This window comes from Taudactylus pleione, unplaced genomic scaffold (assembly GCF_031769625.1).
Source record: "Taudactylus pleione unplaced genomic scaffold, aTauple2 ptg000303l, whole genome shotgun sequence".
Lineage (NCBI taxonomy): Eukaryota > Metazoa > Chordata > Amphibia > Anura > Myobatrachidae > Taudactylus > Taudactylus pleione.
In genome coordinates this window covers 3,779,061-3,791,411 of record NW_028284704.1, presented here as the reverse complement: position 1 = coordinate 3,791,411, position 12,351 = coordinate 3,779,061, and the positions used below count along the sequence as shown (strand labels likewise).

The window sequence follows — 12,351 nt, the reverse complement described above, 5'->3', positions numbered from 1 at the left end:
TTTACATCATTTAAAAAAAATCATCAATTAGTAAATGTGTGATATAGACCCTGAAACACAAAATCGACCGAAAATCGACCCAACATTGACCAACAATTGACCAAAAATCGACACAACATTGACCAAAAATAAACTTTTAGTAAATATACCCCCCCCCGGTATCAAAGGCCATCTCCCTACACAAACTAAGAAGAAATCGGAGGAGTTTCCCTAGGCTTTGACCTGCAGTTTATAAACCAAGTGAATTAATAAAGGCCATACTGCACTTGTAGTGCCACACGTGTGCTCTACAAGTATTGGCTCCGAACATATATAAAAAAAATGAACAGTACGCCTGTATGTATTTAAATAAATAGTTAATATTCTTCCATATGCTAATGAATAATAGGGCCTCCGTATGCACCTAGCCCTACTTTGGCAGAATTGCCCTATTACCACTGGCCTTGGATATAAGGAGGGACCCAGTGCTGGATATCTCTATGGGTGCGACTGTATCAAACCTTCGAGAGAAATAAAGTGAAGAAGTTGGCGATAGCAACCAATCTGGTTCTAAGGGTCACTTTATAGACTGTGCTAGATAATGACAGTTAGCAACTGATTGGTTGCCATAGGCAATTTCTCCATTTCATCTCTCTCGAAGGTTTGATACATCTCCCCCTTTGTATGGGGAACCAATAGTTGTTTTTTTTCAGGCCTCCACCAGGCTGAACAGCACTCGTCCCTTACACAATGTGTAGCATTTGGTGTTACCATGCAGTTTGGGTCGGTACTTAGTCAGTCACCTTCCTATGTACAGAGAATTGTTTATAATAAGTATGTTTAGCTGCATAACGTCTCTTTAACAGCACCCTTGGCTTTTATTTCAGACATAAACGAATGTGAGGATACAGAAAAACCCAATGCTGGCTGCAGCCAGAAATGTATGAACATCCAGGGCAGCTATCGGTGTGCCTGTGACGATGGCTACTACTTGCTCGCGGACAAGCATACCTGTAACGGTAATTGTCACCTCTGCTGTCCTGTACTGTAGCAGCATCCTTGTGTCATCCCCCAAATCATCCCTACATCAGCTCGGGCGCATGAATTAAGAATCTGCCCATAACATTCAATAACGTTCCCTCATGTCATCATCAGACACTCACATTATTTAACATCAGAACTGGAATGTGTTTTACCTCCTTCCTCTACATTTCTGTGTTGAATGTAGAACTTTGATACATTTATCTCTGCTGGGTACAGAGAAGCCATCAGCCACTGCCACAAGAGACCTCATCAAAGACTCTGCTGTAGCTAAAAAGCTTATTCTGTACAGTACAGAGCGCAGGTCCTCTGTGATTAAGAGCCATATCCTTCTGTATCTCCAAAGTCTCCCAGAGCAGCCGGGGGAGACAGGTCTGGTGCTATATCATTGTAATCAATTGATTTTCATTGCTGAGAATCTGAGAGAAGACCCAGCCAGCAGACCTCACATAAATCTAGTATCTGTTATTATCCTCATCCCTTGACACCGAATAGAGATCATCCAACTTTCGGTTTAACGTAATATATACATTTTTTTTTCACTTATTTGCTCCCCTGACTCTCTTTTGACATTTCTATATATTTTATTAGTATGTTTGATGCTTTCCCTGACTCGTATCCGTTACATCTATGTTTCATTTGTTGCATCTGTTTTACAAGTGAGACGATAAATGTAAGTGCACGTATCTTGCTGATTGCAAAACAAAGGTAAGGGAAGATGAATGACGAGCTATCGCTAGGCAGAACATGTAACATTGTATGTCATGCAGCACAGAGGCCATTTGTCTCCCAATTTATCCATGTAGACAGGACCTGGATTCCAACATATCTGGTACTTCATCACTCTAACGCTGGGTACATTGGCGGGCGTGTACACCTGATATGTAGTTCACAGACATATCAGGTCGGCCCTGCAGCACAGCCGATGACGCATCTGGCGGTGTGTACAAGCGATCCGCCGACTGCCCGTGCACTGGGACCGCAGACACTGACATCTCAACTGGACAGGCAAATTTAAATGTCCGCCCAGTGGTGATTTCAGCCAGACATATCAAGGTGGCCCATTGGTAAGTGTATGTAACTTACCAATCAGCTCCTCGGATGGCGGATCAGTCAACAGACCAATCCGTAGTCTAAATATGTACCCAGTATTAGGGCTGGATTCAGAGGTGGATGCTACTCCTGTTGCCACTGCATATCTCTGTGTAGCGGTACTGCGAAAATATCAAATGCAGCAGCTTTTGGGACTTGTACAGATAGAGACGCCCACTGGCGGTGTCTCTGATTTGCTGCTTGTGTAAAGTGATGCACTATTGGTCGCACCTTCGAACATATGAGCAACCCGATGGCTGCTTATAAACGCCTTTGGAAGTAAGCTGCCAGTACCAATGCACCCGCTGGCAAAGACAGGCCCACAAAACAATTGGGACAGGTCTGTGTTCATCTAGACACCCAGAACCTCCATTAAACGTTTACCGATTGTCACTCACCGCCATTGCTAATTAATCCCGATGCATGCGCTGTGTGACTCATTCAGATGCGCAGTACAAAAAATAAAATGCTCAACTCCACAAACATCGCCCAATTGTGCCACCCCTGAATCAGACCCTCAATCCCTTTTATTATCAATTGGATGGCAGGTAACAACCTGGTCTCCCTTCCTACTGTATCTATATATTCTGTAATATGTCTTTGTTTTCAATAGATAGAAATGAATGTGAATTGAGCCCGGTAATCTGTGGAGGGGCGCGATGTGTGAACACGCAAGGGAAGTATGATTGCATTTGTGATGCTGGATACCAGTTTAATACATCATCAAAGATGTGTGAAGGTAATAGCATGTTTATACTATATAGTGTGCAGCTGTTATTGGGAGTGTAAGTGGGGAAATAGTGTGTTCATACTATACAGTGTGCAGCTGTTATTGGGAGTGAAAGCAAGGTAATAGCATGTTCATACTATACAGTGTGCAGCTCTTATTGGGGGTGTAAGTGAAGTAATAGCATGTTCATACTATATAGTGTGCAGCTCTTATTGGGAGTGTAAGTGGGGTAATAGCATGTTCATACTATATAGTGTGCAGCTCTTATTGGGGGTGTAAGTGGGGTAATAGCATGTTCATACTATATAGTGTGCAGCTCTTATTGAGAGTGTAAGTGAGATAATAGCATGTTCATACTATATAGTGTGCAGCTCTTATTAGGAGTGTTAGTGAGGTAATAGCATGTTCATACTATATATTGTGCAGTTGTTATTGGGAGTGTAAGTGAGGTAATAGCATATTCATACTATATAGTATGCAGCTCTTATTGGGAGTGTAAGTGGGGTAATAGCATGTTCATAGTATATAGTGTGCAGTTGTTATTGGGAGTGTAAGTCAGGTAATAGCATGTTCATACTACATAGTGTGCAGTTGTTATTGGGAGTGTAAGTGAGGTAATAGCATGTTCATACTATATAGTGTGCAACTCTTGATGGGAGTGTAAGTGAGGTAATAGCATGTTCATACTATATAGCGTGCAGCTCTTATTAGGAGTGTTAGTGAGGTAATAGCATGTTCATACTATATATTGTGCAGTTGTTATTGGGAGTGTAAGTGAGGTAATAGCATATTCATACTATATAGTATGCAGCTCTTATTGGGAGTGTAAGTGGGGTAATAGCATGTTCATAGTATATAGTGTGCAGTTGTTATTGGGAGTGTAAGTCAGGTAATAGCATGTTCATACTACATAGTGTGCAGTTGTTATTGGGAGTGTAAGTGAGGTAATAGCATGTTCATACTATATAGTGTGCAACTCTTGATGGGAGTGTAAGTGAGGTAATAGCATGTTCATACTATATAGTGTGCAGCTCTTATTTGGGGTCTAAGTGGGGTAATAGCATGTTCATAGTATATAGTGTGCAGTTGTTATTGGGAGTGTAAGTCAGATAATAGCATGTTCATACTATATAGTGTGCAGTTGTTATTGGGAGTGTAAGTGAGGTAATAGCATGTTCATACTATATAGTGTGCAGCTGTTATTGGGAGCGTAAGTAAGGTAATAGCATGTTCATACTATATAGTGTGCAGCTCTTATTGGGGGTGTAAGTGGGGTAATAGCATGTTCATACTATATAGTGTGCAGCCCTTATTGGGAGTGAGAGTGAGGTAATAGCATGTTCATACTATATAGTGTGCAGCTCTTATTGGGAGTGTAAGTAAGGTAATAGCATGTTCATACTATATAGTGTGCAGCTCTTATTGGGGGTGTAAGTGGGGTAGTAGCATTTTCATACTATATAGTGTGCAGCTATTATTGGGAGTGTAAGTGAGGTACTAGCATGTTCATACTATATAGTGTGCAGCTCTTATTGGGAGTATAAGTAAGGTAATAGCATGTTCATACTATATAGTGTGCAGCTCTTATTGGGAGTATAAGTGAGGTAATAGCATGTTCATACTATATAGTGTGCAGCTCTTGATGGGAGTGTAAGTGGAGGTAATACCATGTTCATACTATATAGTAACGATACTGAATTAGAACCTCTATACACTCCTTCATATACCTTCTAATATCCTGCCTATACCTTCTAATATCCTACCTATACCTTCTAAGGATGACGCTAATTTGCGTACGCAGTCATACAGTAAATAAAGACTTCAGACCTGGAATCTGTTGTTCCAAAGCACAAAGTATTATTCAAGTAAAAGTACAGTCAGTTACACGCTATTGATCCAAACACAATTAGGCGCAAAGAAAATATACAGACCCAAGTACAGTATACATACGCAGCGCTTCCGGACCAGATGTTAGGCATCAGCAAGAAACCCCTCGTCAATCAGCATTCAGCACGAAGACTAAAAACCCAGTGTTGGAGCACACATATTTATACTCCCCAGGAACAGACAAAACAATAGAGAAGTTTGTTGCTGATGCCATTGGTTCCCAAGGGGGATGCATCTGTTACAGAGTTTTAACAGGCTGATTCAAATAGACCCAACCCAGCCTCTAACAACTGGGGGTCTCTGGAATCCCGCCCCATGCAACATCCTAACAGTTGTTCATATAATGTACATTTTGTTGCTTGAAGTCTCTGCGGTCCATAAGTTGAGAATGCATGATACGATCTCCATACCGATGATACCGGAATACTGTGAAAAGAGTACGCATCAGTACAAAACCAAACACGGCTTACTTATCATGTATAAAACCTTAGTTACCAAATAATCTTTATTTCACAGCATATATACTAAATGAACAAACTTAAATCTTTTACCTTATAGCTTATGGAACCTTGGCCCTCATTCAGACCCACTCGCAAGCGGGCGCACGTACGTTAGACGTACGTACAAAATTATTTAAATTCAATGGCTCGCTCGTATTTTCGTTCGCATCTAAAATTCCTCCCTAAACTCAGGCGACCCCTCCTCTAACTAACGAGCGTGCGAAATAGCGAGCGTACATCCCCGAAATGGCTTGAAGGGAACGCACGCACAAGTGAAACCGGAAGTGGCCTTGTCAGATGTCGATTACCTGCTCCTTTATTCTGCCTACCTCCCTCAATCGTATCATGCCAATCAATGTATCAATTAGCTTAATTGTTTTTTTTTTTCAACACAATGCAAGAAACTTTACTCTTGTCCGTGTTTGTGTTTACCCGCAGAATACGTACGGATGGAACATTCGCTTTTATTGTTCTAAAAACATGTGAACCACAATTAAACAATTGTTCTATTGGTGTGGATCCCCGCATATTTTCCGGGGTTCATTTCTTTATTTAAATTTGCAAACGCATGTCACTGCATCAAGCCTATCATAACTCTCCAGAGATTTCTGGCCCTGTTGAACACATGACTCATACACTAACCAATAAAATTGCTCCTGTTAATTTCCAAAATACATTAGCCAATCAGAAATTTTTTGCACACTTTATCAAAAATGTTTTGTATGAAAAACTCCATTGCCATCATGAGAGCCTCCGCATTCACCAGGCGCGAGCTGCTGGTGCTTACGGAGGTGATGGATCGCCGTATCACCAGCCAGCCTCCACCCATCACCAACCGGCAGAAGCGCTCCGCGTATGCGGAGGCCCGGTCCCGCCTGCGGTCCTTGGGTTCACGCCGCAACATCGGGCAGCTGGAGCGCAGGTGGTCAGACCTGCAACGGCGAACGCCCCGCTTGCTGGCATGCTTTCGCATGCAGATCCTTGAAAGTAAGTGTTATGTATTGTGGTTTTCATGTTTGTGTTTGTGGGGCAAACTGCGTGTGCATGTTTTCCTGTCTGTCCTATTTATTATTTGTCCTCATATCTGCGTGTGCATGTTTTCCTGACTGTCCTATTTATTATTTGTCCTCATCTCTGCGTGTGCATGTTTTCCTGTCTGTCCTATTTATTATTTGTCCTCATATCTGCGTGTGCATGTTTTCCTGTCTGTCCTATTTATTATTTGTCCTCATCTCTGCGTGTGCATGTTTTCCTGTCTGTCCTATTTATTATTTGTCCTCATATCTGCGTGTGCATGTTTTCCTGCCTGTCCTATTTATTATTTGTCCTCATCTCTGCGTGTGCATGTTTTCCTGTCTGTCCTATTTATTATTTGTCCTCATATCAGCGTGTGCTTGTTTTCCCTCTATTTCTGTTTTTTTCATTCTACTCCTATTTGCATGTTTTTTGTTGGTGATTTTTTTTTTTTTATTTGGGCCCCGGATTTGCCCAGAAACTAACCTCAATTTGTTTGACATATTTTAGGAGGACAGCCAAGACTACGCCGTCACCGTCCGGCCAGACGGCGTTCCCGGCCACTATCCCCAACCCCCAGCCAACACTCCACCCCAAATATTTCCCCTATACCCCACTCCTCCCCAGCCTTCCAAGACCCTCTCCCGGAACTGTCGGCCCTCCTTCCCCTTCGTCCCACTTCCCCCTCTCCTCCACCCACCCCTCTTCCAATTACCCCCTCCCCGGAGTCCGTCATTACCCCTCCCCGTTCTTTGGGGAATGAAGGCTCCTCCGAGGAGGAACATGGAGGGACTTCCGGAGCTCCCGTTTTGGCTCCCGGTATGTTTTTCTTTCACATTTTTTTTAACCACAAACTGTTTGTATGTAATCATGTGTCGTGCCTTTATTCGTGCTTGTTTGGTTTACTTTTGGTGATTTAGCAGTTTGCCTTTACCTCTTCCTGCTGATTTCAACATACACATATCACACCTGTGGGAATTTGTACATAGGCCTTGTATTTTTGGCAGCACCCCCTTTTTGTTTTTTTTTTGTTTTTTTTGGTTTAGGAGTGATTTAGTTGTGTTTTTGTTTTTTTAATGTGGATTCCCTATTGTTTTATTAATCCACACACTTTTCTCACCCACAGAGGAACAGAGGCGTCGACAAGAGGTGGACGATTGTGTTGGCCAGATGCGCCAACATGTCATTGGCATTCTTGTGGGCCTTGACCGGCTGTCTGGCATCCTTCGCCAGTAGTTTTTTTTGTTTATTTTCGTTTTGTAATTAAATTTTCTAGTTCTAATATACGTTCTGGCTCATTCTTTTTTTCCAAAACAAAAATAGTTTTCCCTGACATAAGTAGACATAAGTAGACTGTTCCTGCAAGGATTTCCCTTTTTTAAAAGTTAGATTGTGTTTTGTATTTGTATGTTAAACAGCCACAAGAAACACATAACAGTAACAATGTCATTTCCCTTTTTGGGTGTAGTGTCAATTAGATATTTCGACATTTTACAGGTTCCTAGTTGGTGTGCAAGCTGCTTAGGCCAATCTTCAAAATCCAAAGGTTTGGACAGGCTTCCTTTTGGTGTGGGTTGGGAACCTGAAAACATATTTCAGTTTACATCAACTGGTGTCAGTACTGGATTACCCCTTAGTCAAATGTAAGGTGTGTTAACCTGGTTACACTTGGTGTTAACGTCCAAAAAAAGGAAGACCATTTCACTCTCCAAACATTTATTCACAACATAAATGAGAAATCAAAGTGGTCAGTCCCAAAAAAAAAAACCAGTGATAATCTCAAATACAACACATACAAATAAAATATTTAAATAAAAAAAACAATCAAGAACTGGTTGACGAAGGACCATGCCAACATGATTCCACAAACATGGCGTTGCGATATGGGTTCCAGAATATATGGCCAAAATCACCAGATCCAGGTTTGGTAAGGGTAGCAGGAAGTAGTGAGCGTTGGAGTGGCAAAGATTATGTGAACAAACAGAAGATGGTGAAAAAAATAAAAATAAATTAGATGTTCGCAAACAAACACAAACACATTAGGTATAAACACTGTAGTTTGGGTCAAACTTACCTAAAAAATCTGGCCACCACATCATCGCGTATGGCCCCCCCACATACTGACCTCTGACCAACCTCGGGGGGGCCATCCTCAGGTAAGGCATCCTCTGGCTGCATTGGGACACCACTCCTTATGGCGATGTTGTGAAATATCCCACACAGGACCACAATTTTCGACACCATATCCGGCAAATACATGAGCTCGCCACCAGAGCGGTGGAGGCATCTGAATCGGCCTTTTAAAAGGCCGATACAGCGCTCCACCACTTGCCTGGTGGCTGTAAGTGCGGCATTATACTCACTTTGTGGGCCTGGCGTGGGAGCCAAATAAGGAGTGAGCAGCCAGGACATGCAAGGGTATCCACTGTCTCCTGTGAAAAATAAGAGACAACATCAGGAACACTGTGTATCAAGCTTAACATTGTTATGTACTAAAGGTCTCCACTTACCCAGAAGCCACGCATCACCAGCTTGTAGGTTGGTTAATTTCTGCCATATCCCTGATTGCCGGATGACGAAGGAGTCATGTGCACTTCCTGGTAACTTAGCATTCAGGGACAGGATCTGGAGGGAGGCATCACATACCACCATTACATTCAGGGAGTGATAGTGTTTCCTGTTTCTAAATATTGCCTCCAGCCGTGCTGGAGGCTGAAGTGGTATGTGAGTACCATCCACAACCCCTATGATGTGTGGGAAGCCAGCTATTTGGTAAAAATTGGCCTTGGCCACACTAAGGGCACCCATATCCAAAGGCATTTGAATAAAATGATGGAGGTGCTTGAAAAGTGCCTCCATCACTGCCCTCAGGATCCGGGAAAAGGAGGATTGGGAGATGCCCGCCACTATTCCCACCGTTGTTTGAAACGATCCTGAGGCACAGAAATGTAACACCGCCATAAATTGCGTCAGTGGTGGTATTGCTGTTGGACTGTCAATTTGCCGCTCAAGATCACTTTCTATTAATGAGAGAGTGTCTATGATGATTTTGGGAGGTAGACGGTAGCGTCTTAAAACCTCATCATCGGGCATTCCAAAAAGGGTGACACGTGTTCGAAATATCTGGGGCCTTGCATGCCTACGATGCCTACGCCTGGGATGAGATTGAGGTTGGTCGGCTTCCGGGAGCATGGCCAGAACAATCCGCCCCAGATCAACCTGAAATTCAAAGATTTCAAAGTAAGGCTTTTGACCCACCCCAAAACTATATTAAAACAACTTAGCTTGATGATACCATCCATTGCTGCTTACATGCCGGGGTATTGTCATGATACGTCCAAACTGAAAATAAACAACAAAATTACTTGACACATTTCACTCTGTGCATTTTTGTTTATACATTTTGTGCTAGACCAAAGTTAAAATATGCCAAACACCCATTTAGCAAAACCGCAAAGCGACATTTAACACAGTACATCAAAACGGGTCGAAATGTTGGCTCAAAAAGCGAAAGATAAACCACCAAAAAGTTAGAATGATTATTAAGCTGTTTAAAATGCGCTAATTAGTTCGCTAATACAAGTCACAAGAGTAACTACTAAAAATGCGCTAATTAGTTCGCTAATACAAGTCACAAGAGTAACTACTAAAAATGCGCTAATTAGTTCGCTAATACAAGATAAAAAATGGACTTACCAAGAGCAAATATCTAAGATGCAAAATCAAAAGGTCTTTGGGGTCGAAAATAAACAAAATCTAAAATAGAAGAAATTAGGGATCTAAAAATTACAAAATATACGAAACACAATGAAACAACAATTGAACAAAAGTTAGACTTCACAAAACTTACCAAATCAACAAACGAGGTCCCAAAAATATAAACCAACAAAGATAACGGAAAAAAAAACGCAAATCTAACCAACAAACGAATCTCCAACCTCCAACTCCTTTCTACGCAATCAATAAACTCCAGCCAAGATAACCTCCAACAATCCAAAAACGCCACCTCGACTTGAGACACACCAAGCCATAAATAGTGTTTCGTTTCCCGCACAAATTAAGGAGGGATCATAGGGCCGCACAATCAATGATGCGGCCGCAAAATAAGGACGCATGTATAAATACGTCACGAAAACACATTCAAATTCTGGTGTATTTCTTGTTTGGACCTCAGACATGGCGACAGACCAGGGAAAAAATGCCCAAGAGTCAGGCGGTAAGTCTTTCATGCATTTTCTATCAACGATTAATTTGAAACATAAGATTAGGCAAGTTGTGATTTTGTGAATTCTGTAAATTTACACAAATAGGTGAGGAGGATGACATGGAAGAGGCTGCTGGGCCCAGTATTCCGGCCAAAGCGGGCAAAAAAAAAAGGCAGCCACATTTCACAAGAAAGGAGATGGAGGTTTTGATCCAGAAGTGTGTGGACATCCTGCCACAGGCAGACAGGAATATGAGTCTAAGCCAGAAGTGGAGAATGTGGGAAGAGGTAGCCGTTGCTGTCAATAGAGTGGGTGATTATGTCCGTCTAGCCCGGGATGTCAAATGGCGGTAAGTAAACCCTTGCCCCCCCTAAAAACAAACCCCATTTTAAACCAAAGGATAATGGCTTCCATTTTTCCCCACAGATGGGGCGACTTCAAATATCGCCTAAAGCAAAAACTCGCGGACAGGGCTAGGCATGCAAGGGGGACAGGTGGGGGTCCCACCCCTGTGTCATTGGAGTTGACGGATTTAGAAGAGCTGGCAGCCTGTGGAGGTGTTTGGCGTGTCCAACATGGATACGGACATGCCAGACTTTGCGGCTCCTCATGTTGGCCCAGGTAAGTATTGTGATGTCACCAACTCTGAAATGCTATTGTGCCAATATGTAGATTCTAATGTGACTCTTTTCTCATTTTTCCAACAGAGACACAGGCGGATGAGTCTGCTCCAGAGGGAAGCCTTGGCCGCTGAATTTCTGCTGGCTCTGCAGGGGAGGAACCAGTACATCCGGCTGAGGACCCTGCAGAAGCCAGTCCAGGGCGTGCCCCCTCGCAGGCAGTGGGCCTCCTCACAGAACTCAATTTAAAATCGGATTTCCATACGGAGATTCTGCAGAGGATGGACGCCAGTCTGATACGGGTGGCTGAGGCCCTGGAGCAAAATGCTGCGGCCAACGTGACCATTGGTCAGGCCCTGGCGGAAAATACCAGGGCCAACATCCGCATCGCCGATGCCCTGGAGCAGCTCGTTCGCCAGCACATGGTGGAGCCGACCTCCCTTCCTGCCGGAACATCAGGATCCTCCACCTCTGGCACAACATCAGCCAATCCTCCAAATGTGCCTAGCCCTGTGCCTAGTCCAGAGGCCACAACATCTGCCTCTGGACAGGCCAGCCCGATGGCATCCCGGACCCGGTCTGGCGCCCACCCTCCCCCATCCAAACGGGCGAAAAAACGGTGACAGCAATGGCGACTTTTCCCACACTCCTTCTGTGCTTTGTGCTTAGCTCATATTCCTTTCTGGTCAAAACTTCCTCTCCTTTCTTGTGAAATGTTTTTAATTTATTTTTGTACGTTTATGTTATCAGTTATTGATTATTTATTTTTGATAAAAAGTATCTTTGCCAGAAAAAAAAAAAAAAAAATATTATGCCAATTGGTTTGTGTTTAAACAATAAATTTATGATAAAAATCTGACATTGTATTGTGACATTATTGAACAAATGGGTTACATTTAATCCTGGCCCTAAAGGCAAAAAAGGACACAAAAAACCATTTCATTTGTAAAAAAAAAAGGCCTCTTGAAGGAACGTTTAAAAAATCACATAACGATGCAAATTCCACATTAAAAAAAAAAAGGGGAGCTAATTAAAACATGATGACATTATTGTCACAATAGGCCATAAACAACAAATTGAGGCCAAAAAACCCCCCCAAAAATGTACGCCAATTGATTGTGTAATCCTGACATTAGCAGGTATGATTTCCACCTGCGTACGGTTTTGTGCTATCCCAATAAACTGCTTTCCAAACACATACCAAGCCGGTTTTCAATACAACACTAATTGCTTTTGTGACCACCCGCGATTAATCGCTGCAACATCATGGAGTCCCGGGACGG

General features: G+C 42.7%; 1 protein-coding gene across 3 annotated transcripts in view; it reads left to right on the top strand.

The window, feature by feature from the left end:
• Positions 1-12,351, top strand: part of PROS1 (protein S) — an 83,146-nt gene that overhangs the window by 37,520 nt on the left and 33,275 nt on the right. For all 3 annotated transcript variants that reach the window (XM_088442051.1, XM_088442050.1, XM_088442049.1), the window contains exons 6-7: positions 867-998; positions 2,726-2,851. In XM_088442051.1, coding sequence (XP_088298177.1) covers positions 867-998; positions 2,726-2,851 — 258 coding nt within the window. The remainder of the gene's footprint in view (positions 1-866; positions 999-2,725; positions 2,852-12,351) is intronic.